General features: G+C 39.3%; 1 protein-coding gene across 4 annotated transcripts in view; it reads right to left on the reverse strand.

Annotated features, from left to right (window-relative positions):
• Positions 1–15,518, reverse strand: part of pvrl2l (PVR cell adhesion molecule related 2 like) — a 310,183-nt gene that overhangs the window by 96,803 nt on the left and 197,862 nt on the right. For 2 of the 4 annotated variants that reach the window (XM_055055333.1, XM_055055334.1), the window contains exon 7: positions 11,872–13,492. The exons of the other annotated variants lie outside the window; for them this stretch is intronic. In XM_055055333.1, coding sequence (XP_054911308.1) covers positions 12,873–13,492 — 620 coding nt within the window. In that variant the 3' untranslated portion in view covers positions 11,872–12,872. Of the gene's footprint in view, positions 1–11,871; positions 13,493–15,518 lie in introns of those variants that run through there. 4 annotated transcript variants of the gene reach the window in all.

Raw genomic sequence — 15,518 nt, forward strand, 5'->3', positions numbered from 1 at the left:
GATCAAATTGGTTGAGTAAATAAAGCACACAAAAGGCTTAAGAAAACCATAAACTCCAACAATTTCCTTTATCCCAATAAACAGTTTTAATGTGACGTAACAAGAAAAACACAAAAAACAGAAAAATTCTAACCTGCAGCGAGAAAAACTTCCAGCAGGTGTCACCGACCTGTTGATTGCAATCAAACACTGATTGCTCTGAAAATCCAAATGCACCCAGAAACATTTAAAAACAGCTGAATGAATAATTCTGTTGATTTTCCCTGATTAAAATTAAAGGATTGTTCTGCGTTTTGCTTCGACCATGAAGGTAGAAGATGTTTTGAAAAAAATAAATGTACCACCTCAGAAACCTGTGCTCACAGATTTATGGTATATTTTCTGCTCTCAGACAAAAAGTGATGTGCTCATTCAGCCGTGAAAAACACCGCCAAAATCCGCTTCACTTTTCCCAACAGGAAAAGCAGCATGATCACCGAATATCTGACCGATCATCAGCGATGACCCGAACTTCCCTGCTGCAGTGCAGCGTTAGACAAGAAGAATGAGCTCAGACAGCTGCAAAATCTGCCACCCAGGAAAGAGCTCTGTCGACTCCTTATCTGGGGTTGAGAGAAATTAATGTCAGGCAGCACTTAAAGAGTTTCAACTCAGTGAGAGGCATTCATCATTTCATCAAACTGCCACTGAAAAGTTGGTAATTTTGGGTTTAGAGGTGTAGCGCTGCAGCATTTTCAAGAGCATAAAAAATGAGCAGAAACAAAGTAGAAAATGTAAAAATGCAACTTCAGATTTGGAAAACAAGTTGCAGGTACTCAATTTGATTTCTGTGATGTTAGAGGAGGAAACTTATTTTTCAAATTTTAAATTTGAACTCATTTAAAGTCTCATTCCACATTATTTCACATGGGACGATTTCTTTGATTGCGAACAAGAGTTAACAAGACTTTACGTGACTTCTGTCAGGCCTGTCACAATGACAAATTTCACTGGATGAGAAATTATGTGATCAATTATTGCAATAATATTACATATTACGGTTTTGAGACATTTAACAAGTAATATAATGGTAATGCTACAATAATACAAGAACACGTTTTCAAAGATCAGTAAACCTTTAAATTCTAATGACACTGGAACTGCAAGACATTTTAAATATCCAAAATAAATAAACAAAAACAACAAATAAAATAAATCATAAATTATTTGTGAACAAAATTGTCCTTCAAAAAATGTTTAGTTGAGACCAAATGAACAGACTGAAGACTTACAGCATCCAAGTTTTGGCAGAAACAGAAAAACAATAAGTCAAGAAAAAGGAAATTATAGAGTTTGTTTTAGTTTGTCAAGAGATTATTTGATTCATTGCTCATTGTAACAGGCTAAAATGGTTACTGACACAAATAACTGTTGTTCTTGCATTAGCTCCAAACCAGCTGGTGTATCAAGGAGTTGTTTTAATTTTTTTATTTCCTTTTTTGTGTCAGTAACCATTTTAGAAATACATACATGTATAAAGTTGTCATTCTAAGCATTTTTTCTTTCTAATTGAAGAAAATTACTAACTCAATCCAAAGCCAGACTTTACATCTCAAAGTTGAAAATCTTTAGTCTCTCATTTGAATTAAAGCAGATCTATAATCAGACTTGAATCAAAACATCCAAAGAAGCTTTTATTGCATCTAAAATCCAACATTATGTCAGAGCTGAAATAATGCAGAAATCTTCTTGGCACAGCATGAATGCAGATCCTCTCAGATCACCGCAGAGGTCGGCGAATACAGGAAAGAGCGCTGAGGTTATGAAGGGAGGAGGTTATGAAGGGAGGAGGAAATAAAAGCCAAGCAGATAAACGCTTTAAACTGCAGGCACTGGCAAAATGAACAAATTAGGTCTTTATCGGCTTTTTTCTTGAGTCAAACGTTAAGGTCAATTAGTGCAGATGAAAGCGGGCCTCCCCAGCTGCCATGATTGTATCGGTTGATGCTGTGCCATGTACATTGAGGATCCGGTGAATGTTTTAACTGTCTGCCACTCCATAAAGGATACAAAGTGATGCTTCGATCCAGTTCATTAAAGAGATGCCTTAGGAATGAGGAGTGAATTAAAATGTAATTGTTTCAGTTGGAAAGAACCAACTAAATGACGACATTAGAGCGTGATGGATGGGAGGACTGCAGGGCAAACCTTTCAGGCAAACAGTTCAGGAAGTAGAATCTGCTGAGATGAAATGAAATGCAAATGATTATTTTCAATTAAAATCAGCTTGCAGACACAGAAGCTCAGAAGGAGCTTTGTGTCTGTCGGTTAAATTCCTCACTGCTGTTTTTGTTTTGTGTCTGTTGTGTCAGCAGGCATGGCTTCCAGCACCAAGCACTGGGAGAGGTGACCTCTCACTCCATCACCACCAGCAACGTCCGACTCAGCTAGAGAAACGCTGCACCTACAAACACTTTCAATGTCGTAGAAAATAAGATATTGAAATCACGTCCCCAAAGAAACCCTTAATGATGTTTCAGGTTTACTTTACTTCAGCTGCACTAATGAGGTCAAAGGTCACTCAAATATGCTGGGCTGCAAATAAACCGCATCTGTTAGAGCATGTCTTACTGAAATGTTGGGAATTGTGATTAAATCAGGAAGCAAAATCTCAACCTATCAGTTGGTAGATGTGCAAATATAAACAGAGCTAGTACAAATAGTTTTGAACATAAACGTTTCTTGATATTTATCATTTTTTGCAAGCTGGAAATACATTTTTTTAAACAAAATTAACAATAATAGAACAAATTATTCTAGTCAGAAAATGGGAAACAAAAGACAGAACGCTGTCCAAGTAACGCAGGTAAGCTGTACAACCGAACATCTTTGAAAAGCAGAAATAGAGCCTTCTGCACAACCAAGAAGAATGCAGAAAGTGGTTTCTGAATGGTAAGTCAACAATCAATCACATTTTCCAGCAGCCATTGTACAGCGCTGCATACTGCACTGCATACTGCACTGGATACTGCACTGGATACTGCACTGGATACTGCACTGCATACTGCACTGCATACTGCACTGCATACTGCAGTAAAGCCAGCTGACCAAACGTGTTAGAGCTCAGCTTGGATTGCTAGGTTATGGGCAGACGATGCACACATTGGTAGGTCAGGATTTATACTCTGGACATTTATGAAATGGCTCATTTTCCAGACACCAAAAAACACTAACATGAAACTGTCAAGGTTTTGTTTTTAGTGCTTGGGCTGTTTCGAGAAGCACTAGAAACCCAAATGGAAAAACAAAGACATGCAAATTGGGGATTTGCACGTTTGCCCTTTAAATAAAGTCTGCCAGAAACCTACCAATAATGGTCAATAGGTCTTTGAGCAGGATAAAGAGACAAAGCATATGGCCAAGTAAACCCAGAGCTGGTTTAATAGACACAAAGCAGACAGTCTTCCATGGCCGTCTCAAACCTCTGGCCTGAATCCTATAGAAACCCCTCAGGATGAGCGAAAGAGAAGCCTGGACAGCGAGATTTCACAAAAAGTGGTCACAGAGGCCTCTCTGTATTCTTCAGTCTTGTGAAATGTTGGTGGAGAAGACTAACTGCTGTCCTACTTGCAATTCAAGGCAGGGAAACTATTAAGGGAATTGGTTCCAATAAGTGTGGAGGGTATCTGCTAATAGTTTGGGTTCAGTGAAGCTTTATAAATTATTGCAGAATCAATAGCATCTAAACAAACCGCCAGATGTCTGTAGAACAGCAAAGATCACCTTTTCTTAGTTGAAGTATAAAATACACTGCAGATTGTTTTTATTTAATATGCAGCTCATAAAAATAACCTGAGGACAAAAACTCTCCAGCATTATAGAAACTGTCGTTGTTCCAATTGAACTCTGATCAAATTAGCAGAAGACAGAACGCTTTAATATCCAAGGTGGATTTTATGACTCTGATGTTGATGCAGCTTTTGGTTCCAGTTGAATGTTCTACAACTTGAAGGACTTTGTTTCCCTTCTCGTGTGGATTTCACTTAGTTTTCCCTTTCAGGTCAAACAAATCCCCCAGATAGACCAAAAACAAACTCAGCACAACCCTGCTGCACAGACACCAGCACTACTTCAGATCACTGCTAATGGCTTCCTGAGATGAGGGAGCACATCTTCACAACCTCTGTTTTTATTTCACCCTCCGTCTCTCAGGGAGCAGCAGAGGCCCTGCAGCAGAGGAGAATCTCCATTTCTTGCTCAGCTGTCTGAATAAAAATGTGTTAAAGCAGCAAAAGCTTTGCAAAAAAAATACACAAAAAAACAAGTAAAAGACTATAGATGAAAAATTAGTGGTATCTTCAGTCACAATACACTCAAGATAAACTAGCTTCTAATGAAAATATCTTGAAGGAAGACAAAACTAACTTCCAAGTATGTTTTCAGCAAGATATTCATGTTTGCTTTATGTCAATACTTAGTATTTATAAAAAATGTATTAGTTCCACTGACAGATTATTTCACTTTAACAAAGGAAAAAAGATCTTGTTATGAATGAAATAATCTGCCAGTGGAACAAGAATGTTTTCATCAACATTAAGGAACTTTTCAGCTTTCTTCTGGAAAGTTACTTTAAAGTTAGTTTAATCTAAGTGTGCTAAAATATTTGCACAAGAAACCAGATCAAAATTACTAAGATTTTGTTTGTGTTCACCAAACATCAGGAAGGCTTTCAAAGAGAATTTATTTTTAATAAAGACTTAAAACCAAAGAGACTTTGGTTTTAATAAAAGTACAGCAATGTTCCTTTTCTACCTACAGCTCCATTCATCTGGCTGAAAGAAATATCTTATATTCCTACATGAAAAAAAAATCTACTTTGATGCTAATGTTTTGCTACAAAGCAGAATAGAAAAAAAGATTTTTAACATTCTTTACAGAAAGGCCTTGATAATGACCACACCATGAGATAATGTCTTCTGTCAAACCGCTGAGGTCACAGCATCTATTGTTTGTGAGCATAAAGTTTCTCAGGAGAGAAAATACTTTCATTCTCCTTGTTCTATGTACAAAAGACCTTCAGGTCATCCAGGTGTTTAGCACACCTGAATGGTTGCCATGGAGATTAAAGGATTTCTCAAACACGTTTCAAAGAATCAAGGCAACAATCCAGGTATATGTAACTTTATAACAATGTATAGCTCAAAACAATCGATTTTACATAATACCGGCTCTTTATCTAACTTGGATAGACAGAAAAAAATAATGAATATGCAGATATTATAGAAAAATATGAACACACAGCTCAGAAGATTGAAAGGAGAAAAACAGTGAAAGCCTTTCAAGAAACTGGACGCAGTTCGTTGCTGGCTGCACCGAAGCTCAGCTTTAACAACAAAACTAGCGGGGCTCTTCTTCCAGCCTCTTCCTGTCGCCGCCTTTCTCTCTCCCTTCCTCCCTCCATTCCTCCCCTCAGAGCAAAGCAGAGATAATGTACAGCACTTTTATGCCTTCTGCTGAATTAAACATGCAAGGAACAGCCTGTGCTGGGCGCTAGAGAGAGAGGGAATTTTAAAACGCCTTTCTATGCACCCCCCTTCAGAAAAGTCTCCAGAGAACTGCTGAACATTCTTTACAATTAAAAAGATCTGTCGCAGATAGGCTGAGCTGAGGGAAGCTGAACAGGACAGCCCTGTTTTCACTAATTGGTCTGGTTGAAAAGGACTGTCAGTTGTTGTTGGGTAGAAGCAGCCAATCTCCAAGTGGAGGGCCGGAATACAGCTCAGAAATACTCCTGAGACTTCCCTTCCACCTCCAGCTTTCCTTGTTAAATCCCATCCTGAAAAATATCTCGCTTCTTTTCACGTCCCTGTCATGTCTGTGCTTCAGCCAACAGATCGGGCTTCACAAGTTACAAATCTGGCCGTCTTCAACTCCTGGATCCGAGGCTGATAACTTAGTTTTTCCAGACGCACTCAGTCTCAGGTGGGTTAAACACAAAAAAAAAAGCTAACTGCTGCTGTCTTCTCTGCTCTCTGCGGGGGAAATGGTTTCAGTTTCTGCCCAGCTTCTGCTCTTTTTCAGGTTCCGTGTCTCAAATCTGAGAAGAGAAAGTCTCCTTTTCTCTCCCGGCCTGTTTGGTATTCCCCAGATGGAGCGCAGAACTACCACCCTCCCCTCCCTTCTGGACTCTTTTCCTTTCTGACAGAGCCAACTGACCTGTTACTGAGCGCTCCGCATGGAGTGGGGGCCAACACTCACAGAGCCAAGGACATGACTCTGCAGGGGTGGGGCTCATAAGAGCAGCCTCCAGCGGCACATGCGACATGAGGCGCCATGGCGAGCTGAAGATCAGAGAGGGAGACGTGTAATTATCACATCCCGCTTTCAGCTGGCCGCAGGAACAGCAAGAGGAAAAAAAAAATCAATACAAGGGAATCATGAGGTGTGAAAAAAGATCAAACACGTTCTAATATATTCAGACAGTATTTTATATTCTGTTACTGGATTCTTAGGCGATATGTTCCTTTAAAGGGGCTGTATTACGTATTTTCCAGGGACATGGAGCCATTTTATAGCACAAATATCTATTTTACCTTTAGTTGTTATAAAAATGCTACATACATCAAATTTCACTTAAAAGAAATTTAACTTTGTAATTTAACACCTTGAAATTGGGGCTTTGTCTCTTCAAAAATTCCTGCTCTTTTAATCCTTTCATGAAGATTTTACCAGCATTGCTTTGAGAAGTAGTTCCTATAATGAGCTCAGCAAATCCACCAGCTGTTTGCTAATTGCCGCTGGCTAGTCTGAAGGAACTGAGTGGGGGAAGTGAGAGGAACTCAGAGAAGGAGCTGCGACTCGAAGGTGGAGCAACGTCCAACCAGGTGCTTTCCAGAGCTGAATGGTTGGAGTAAAGGATTTCTCAAACATGCATGAAAGAATCAAAGCAACACTCCAGTTTTGTTTTTGATGAGACAATAACATTATAACATGATCTATATATATATATATATATAAACTTTATGTGATTTTGCTCTTTAATCTGTAACTCAAGAAGTCAAATAAATAAACCTTTCCAAGGTTAGGTGGAGAAGGCAACAGGAAAACCAGAACATCTTTCCTATCAGCAACACCTTCCAGTTTGTTTTGGAAAATCTTGAATCAGGAAACAAAAGGTATGTTTTCCCTCCAGTCTTCATCATTCCATCCTCATCGTTCCTGTACCACCTAATACAACTCGATTTGATGGACAACCAGCAGCGGCTAAAACAAACTTAACCACAAAGGTTCCACATTTCAGATGCTTAATCTAGAATCTTGGTTTTTGGGTTATCTCAGGACTTTACATGGAAATACAGCAGATGGACTAGAAAACCATGAATTTCCCACATTGTGCAGAAAAAACCTGACCCCGATACCAAATGGCACCAAAACAGAAAGAATGCATGTCCAACTCAGATAAAAATATCATCGTAAAACTTAAGTAATTAAAAGAATATTTCAGAAAATATTTAGATTCATCCTGAACATGAAGGGGTCAGGTTGTACAACGATGATTTGGAGAGGAAGCCTTTCTGATGGACAGCCATCAGGCCAGCTGTCTTATCCATAACTGTATGGGACAAAACATAACTTTTTATTTAATCATTCTTTTAAATAACATTATTTCAATCTCTCAGTAGACACTATAAACATCACATGTTTAAAATTATTATATAATTCAGATTTTGACTTCAAAAGACTTTTAAAAGTCCTAATTCTGACTTTGTTTCTTGAAAGTCTATCTTGTTGAGGGGGGAAAAAAATCACAATTCTGAAATCAAATGCAGAATTAAAAAGAAAGTATTTATTTATTTTTAAATCTTTTTCCAGTAACCCTTCTCTTCATCCAAACTTTTCCAACGAAATATCTAAAATTAATTAACTTTTTAAACATTCAATTTTGCTGAAACAAACCTGTATTTGCATATGTAATGGAATAAACTGCATGACAAACACACAGATTGCACATGACGGTGTTATTCTGAACAAATGCATCACACTGCACAGTACAGTCTGTGGTGCATTACATAATGAGCATCCAGGTGTGATGGTGGATTTAACTGAAGACGCTGTGACAAAGCAAGTGTACAGTTTTTGTGTAGAGTCTGCAGAACCAGAAATAGTTCCCTGTGGCAGGTCTGTTGAAGAAGCTAAACACAGCAAGTCAGAGCAGGTGCAGCGAGGAGGAAAGTTGAGGCAGTTTGGTATTTATGGACTGATAACACAGAGCAGCATAATTAATTACCAGATTCTCTGCAGAGTCTTTTTGAAATGCTTCTCTTTTATTGAAACTGGGTTGCGCTGAAACAAAAAGTTGTGACCGGTGAAGATTTTTCTCGCTGAGGGTGCTTCCACGCTACAAGACTCCGGGAATAATTAGACACCAAATTTGTGATCCCAGTTTAATATTACCTTTAGAAATCCCTGGAGAAACAAAATGCAGAGACCAGATCTTGGATATAGTCACATGGAGGCCTCAAAAAGCCTATAGCAAAAATACCTCCATTTAAATATAATACTGCACTGTAAACAAAACAGAAATAACTGTCTCTCTCAATTTATACTCAGAGAGATATCATATAGTTACTGGTAAAATTTGATTCTTGGAGCATGGATACACCCACAGAGTCCTAAATAAAACCCCACATCCCCATTTTTTCTGTAGGGAAACAAACAATAAACACAATATGTGTAAGAACTGAAGTTACACTATAGCTGTCTGCAAGTTATTTCAACATAATTGGCAGCTTGTGCAGACAAATGATGCGGCTGTACGCAGAGTCTCCACTGAAATATTTAGTAGGAAAGCAGATCAACTGTCTCATTTACAGAACAACAGATTGCACAGTATGTCCAACATCAATCAGCAACAAGGGAACTGCTCGGCGGTGGAAGAGCTGAACCAGCTTTCCTTCATAACAGAAAAAAATCAATAGAAAATCCAAACATTTCGGCTCTTGATTTAATAGCAAAACTGCAGATTTCCAACCCACACGAGAGTAGTCAAAGTTCATGTTGAGGAATAGCAGCTATAGTGTGTTGACAATACTTTTTTTCTTTCATACAGTACAGTGGATCATGAGAATATAAAAAGGGAGAGATCAAACATTCATTAGGAATTCCCTTTTTCTGTTATTCTTTATGTTGAAACTGATGAAACAACTGAAAACCGTTTTAAGTACAGAGCTTCTGCAGGGTCGTATAAAGTTATTAAAAGTCTTATATTTGAAATCTAGGCTGTAAATTTAAAACTTAGTTCTTTCATTCCTTCTTCTAACGGATGTTTAACAGTTTTGTTTGGAGGAACAAAACTCTTCCGGTCAAGCTGAGAAATTTAGGCATTATTATGCATTAAGCACTAGAGCACAGGCTGGCGATCGCTCATCTTTACACTAGAAAGATTCCTGTCATCATCTTTATTCATCGTGACAATAATGATATTTAAAAACTCAAAAACCGTATTGTTGGAACTGTTTTACTATTTTCTCCACATTTTATTATAAGAGCATCAACATGTTGGAAAATATGATTCTAGTTAATACTGAAGGAAAAGAGACAGAGATACTTTAGATCTCTTCTAAAAATGCTTCTAACCAAATATACCTTAATATGCATTAAGGACAGTGGAGCCTGCGCTACCACAGAACACTGACGGTTTGCTTTATTTCTGTTATTGAACGTTAAGCCAATCAGGACCGAGAAAATTAAATAGGGATCCCAGATTGGTTGCTCTGGAAACATCTGCCAATAGCATGTGAAGTAGGATAGTGTTTAGGTATTTATTTAGATATCATCTTCAAAAAAAATCCATAAATACAGTTTTTCCACAGATCATTTGGAGACACGTTCCACAGGAAAGTCTGGGCGGTCGGGGCGCCACTGCAGTTCCAAATACTGTGTACAGGTTAGTGATAAAAATCGCACTACTTTATGCATTTGGTGTCCTTAAGATGCCTGTTTAAAATGTTTTTCAAGAGTAATATTTGTGTTTGTGTGGCTTTGATTGTTTCATATTTTCACTGACATACACTTATCTTAAAATAAAGAAGCTGGAAATATGTTTATCTCATAACGTTTATCGTTTTTATGACGGTACATAAGATATTGTAATAAAATTTGACGCCTCGCTGCAGTTTATTTAGGGAGTTAAAACCTTATTCACGGTCCTCTTCTCCATCAGCAGTGAACGTTAAACATGATTAAGCTTGGAAAAAGGGACTTCAACAGTTCTGTAAAAAATTACTGAAGTTTGAAATGGTATCTAACTTGTTTAAGTGATTTGATAAGTTAAATGTAAGGCATAATAAGTAAGTACTATTTTGTAATTCATGTAACCTTGAGTTTTGGAAACGTGCAGAAAACTTTTATTTCACTGTTTGTTAATTACAGCAAACAATAAACAAAGTGTGTGTTGAGCTTGTGCTGCAGATCAGTTCAGTTTTAAGGGCAGATTTGATGGATGCTCCTGCTGCTAACCTGTCCACGTTAGAAACAGTGTTGACCTTGAATAAGGTGAGCACTGCCACATTTTTAGTGTAGTTTACACTGTGCTGCATCTGAAATGCATTTCTAAAACTCACTTTAACTAAATTTGCCTCTGCCAGTTTTCATTTAATAAAAATAGTGAATCCTATTTTTATATACCAGGTTTTTTTTTTTGCCTGATATTTTCTATTTAAAGTTCATTTTTCTGAGCAGTTAATGAGTTTTCTGTGGTTCGAAATGTTTCGGCTGTGACCTTCCCTCCGTGTGTAAATCAGGCTGCGTTCTTCCAAGCGGCTTTTTTTCCATCTTGTGATGGTTTTCCTGGATGTCACCATAACAGTGACATAAAAATTATTCACACAAGCTGTTAATTAAAATGTTTTCTCAAATGAAATGTTTTTTTTTTTTACACCTGATCTCCGGAGACTTCGGTCTTCACTTACTGCATTATATTTCTCACATAAATTGCTGTGCTTTATTTACTGCTACATTCCACTTGTAATTTCTCAAGAGAAACAGGAAACTGTTTTTCATTTGAACACATTTCAAATAAGCCTGAAACACAAAGATGGGAAAACACATAGCTTCATCTCTGGTAAACAATCAGAGCTGCAGAGCTTGTGTCTTAAAACATTTATGTTTTCAACATAATCAGAAAATATGTTACAAAAAAAAAAAAAGAAAATCATTCTGGCTTTTAAGAAATACATTGAGAATTTAGTGTTCCAGATTTGCCACAGAATTTCAGGCCCTGACTTTCAAAAGATAAATTTGTAATAACAGAAGAAGCTTACAGCTTTTAAACCTTATATGATATTTCTTAAATCTGCATTTTATGCATCATATTGCACCTGAGCTTAGGAGTTATACACTAATTTTTTTTTGCTACCTGTCTTAATGAGCGGCTGAATAGGTGTGACTAATAAAGAGGCCGGTGAGTTTGTGTCCAATGTCACCCCAAAACGTTTTCTGATCTAAACTTGGAGTTGTGGCTCGTTACTGCACTGCAGGCCTTCGGTAAGATTACATCTTTACTATTTCTAACAAAGCTTGAAGATGCTAAATACATTGTATAAGTGAGAAATTGTTAGATTTTCTTTTTTTTTTATATTCATAAATCCATGTTGGATATATAATAATCAGAAAAAGACCCTAAAACATTCAAAAGGCCCTGAAAAAGAGGTAAATGAATCCAATAACCTCCATCAATGCTGATGAATATCTCACTCAACACCTGGAGCTGAAACAGAGATAAAATATGACTTATTATATAAAACTGGAACATAAAACAACTGAGCAGTCCTCTAAGGAAGGAAACAAGTGGGAAGAAAGTAAAGAAGGTAAAACAAAAAGAAGGAAGTAGAGTTGGAAACAAAGAAAAGCAACTTTTTTATTCATTTAATGAGTCATTACAGACTCAACGTGAAACTTTGTGAAACCCCCCAAGGCTCTCGGTGCATCTTTTTCCAAGCAAGATCAACACCATTACACAAGAGCAACAACAACAACAACAACATCTACAACGACAACAGCAACAACTGTGCTACAGTGACACACCGCCCAATATACGGATGATGCACATCATTAACACCACAGCCAGCCACACATTAGCACACACTGGTAAGTCTGTCATGTGACTCAGCATGGGGCCCCGCACTTCAGCGGCTCCCATCGGGAAACCAGGTGGTGTCGCGGGGAGCGAGCCCCCAGTAGAGCAACTGTTCGCCGTTTAAGGAGGAGTCTCTCACTGTTGCCAGGACGACAAGTTCAGTCTTTCAGAGTTTTTTTTGAATATAAATTCAGGTTCAGGTTTTGTCACAAGAGCAACAGCAACATCCACAGAAGCTGTTAACAAGTTGAACATTTTACATCAATCTGGGTGATTTTGTGATGTTTATTATGTTTCTAGTTGCGATTTCTGGTAATGTTTACAGTACAAACACTGGAGTCACTATGCACATAATCACACAGCGAAGCTGAAGCGAGAAGAAGGTAGCGATTAGCAGCGTAGCGTCAAGAATCCGCTAAGGTTTCTGACTTACGCTGAATCAAGTCTCTTCTGGTTACAGTTTAACACGATCACAAACTGAGCCACAGCGCACAACTTTTGCCTCACAAGCATCACAACAACTTCGTTCTGTTTTATTGTCCTCGTGGTCCTCGTTAGGTAGGAATATACAGGAACTGTGAAGCATAGAGGAAATTTCTGATGGCAACTCTGCAGTCAGGTTGGAGTTTAAGCAGATAGGTGTCGAGCTAATGGAGGTGATTTGAACTTTAGTGCTGCACAGGAAGTTGTTTTTAACTCCCTCACTTCCTCCATCTCATCCTCTGATTTCCAGACCCTTCTTCTCCTCTCCACATCCTCAGACATAAATGGCAGTCCGGGAGATGACAGAGCCGTCCCTCTGGGACTCCATGTCGTCGTCGAGGTACACATCCATTTCTGCTTCGCCGCCATGACCTCTGTGGGCCTGATACGCTGGAGGCAGCGCGCTCCCGCCGCCTGCAAATCGATTGTATCGCTCGTCTTCCTCCTCGATGCTGTCATCCAGGTTAAACTTCCTTCTCTCGCCTTCATCCATCTCACCACAGAGGAGGATGTCATGGGGGGTGAGCCGGTTTCCGGCTGGGCCGTGATGGAGGTGGTGGTGGTAGCTGTTGGGTTTCTCTGTCAGGGTCCCAGTGGCGTCGCAGCCCTCCCGGTATGTGTACACCGGCCCATTGTTGTTCGCCCCGGTTCCGTTCTTGTTGCCGTTTCCGGAGCCGGTGAATAGCAGGCGGGCTTTGTTGCCGTAGTCCGAACCGTTGCTGCCTCCGTTGCCCGCCGCCACAGAGTCCCCGCTGCTGGGGAAGCCCCGCCTCTGTTGGCGGCGGCTGCGGGTCAGGAGGACAACTACGAGAGTCACGACCAATAGGAGGGCCAGGAGGGAGCCGATGACCGCGCCCGCCACTGCGCCGGCATTGGACGGATCCTCCAAGGCTTCTGCAGAGGGGATGGAGGGGTTGAAATGAGGGAGTGAGTGGAGGAAGAGAAAAAGGAAGGAATTGATGGCTGTAGCTCTTCTTCTATTGTAAGTGGTGATGATAGCACGTGTGTTACAATCCTCTTACAAGTGTGTGGTAATGTTCTTCTCAGTGTAATCCCTTGGTGAGGGTGCAGTCATTGCTGGGATCAGGCTGAATGGGACTCATTCAGTCTCCCAGCTGCTTTTTGTGCGACATTTTGCAGACATTTTGCTCTACATTTATGTCTGTCCAGCTGTCGGTTCCCCCTTTGTTGCCCTCTCCCTGCTTTTTTCGGCAGCTGGAGGGGGGAAAAGCCTTTTCAAATTTGGGTTGGTGTGAGCCAAGTTTGCCTCTCCACTCATGTTTCAGTTGAATATTGAAACAAGAATGAAGTCGAGCGTACAACATCAGCGAACACAGGTTTGCTTTGGACCTTACTTTTTTGTCTCTGAAACGGATTAAAGGTTTTCGGTCCAGCAGAGTCACACAGACAGACACAGAAGCAGAACCAGAACAGAGAGGTGAGGGTGTTAATTGAGGAAAATGAAATGAGCACAATTGTGCCTGGAAACTGTTTAACATCCCCAAGCCCTTCCAGTTTGACCCTGCCTAATTCCCTTTCTCCCATTTGTTCCTGCTCCACATGCCCTTTATCTCCCCTCTCATTGTTCAGTTCTCTGCTGTCGTTGGCTTTCTCCCTCTAACGGTCAGCTAGTCAAACCATTGGGTAAAATGATCACCTGCTGTTAACCTCGGACCCCATCCAGACCTCACTGACAGGTACAAGTCCACACTGCAGAAAGGCTAATGCCAGGCAGTTTTTAGGAGGATTCTGAAGTAGAAATGAGAAAGAAAAAAAAGCATCTGGCTCAGATAATGTTGATCTGGATGAGCAGATTCATGCAGAGCTAAAAGACAATATCAAAACAACCACAGAATAGAGTTTCTCTAAAACGTGAGCACCACCCGGTAGAACTCCAGGTTTCAGCAATGCAAATGCTTGATGAGACATAAAACAAACCTCCAACAGGGAAAATATATGAAACAAAATCTAAATGCTCCAATAGCATTTTTACATGGGTGTGTACATAAATTATTACTATGCTGCAGCACCTTTCCATTTACATTCAGGTTGAGTTTTCTTTGGAAAGAGTCTGTTAGCATCTCATATTTTAGCATGCAATATCAGCTAACAAGAAAAATTTTCCAACACTGACAGCGACTGGACATTGCTCTTCCACGACCCAACAGATGACACTGTGAACTCTGGTTGAGTTTTCAAAAACTTTCCTCCCATTGTCATTGTTCTACTGATTTGATCATTGTATTATCTATCTATCTAGGTTTGATCTATAATTTCATCTCTTCTTAGATTCAAATAAACTCTTTTGCACTACAAGGTTTTGGGTCACAACTGACTGATATTTGGAACTGTTCATAACTTCTTGTTTCATAACTAACAGTCCAGGTCAATTAACTGGAAAACAACCCAATGTGCCTTGAAATTCTTGCAGTATTTGGTTTCATCAGATCATAATTTTACCCCTGAGATTTTAGCCATACCTGGATTATTACATTTGGAGGAAAAGTTTCTGTTGTCCAACTTCTTAGTTTGTACAAATGTAGAAAACATTAGATTTTGTTACATGCAGAACATGACTGATAGTGGATAAAAATGTTGTCAGAACTGCCTGACCTCTTGGTGCCTTTGCTGATCCACTTTCTTATGAGTTTTCCATTCAGGAAAGATAAAATTTTCAGTTGTTGTTACATTACTCTTTAAAATTTTGCTAGTTATAGATGACAACACTTATGTACAATGATATCATTTAGTCGTTGAAACCATTTGCATGCTGTAGCTCTAGCAGCAGGATGATTGTTTATGTCACAAACACCAACGACTGTAATGTGGGTATGTGAACTTTTCACATCCACTTTAAGTATGCAATTACACGCTGTCATTTTTTCTTCTTGTAGCTGAATTACATGCAGACTTCCCTTTG

The sequence above is a fragment of the Poeciliopsis prolifica genome, unplaced genomic scaffold (genome assembly GCF_027474105.1).
Source record: "Poeciliopsis prolifica strain line A6 unplaced genomic scaffold, Auburn_PproV2 SCAFFOLD041, whole genome shotgun sequence".
In the NCBI taxonomy this organism is placed as follows: Eukaryota; Metazoa; Chordata; class Actinopteri; order Cyprinodontiformes; family Poeciliidae; genus Poeciliopsis; species Poeciliopsis prolifica.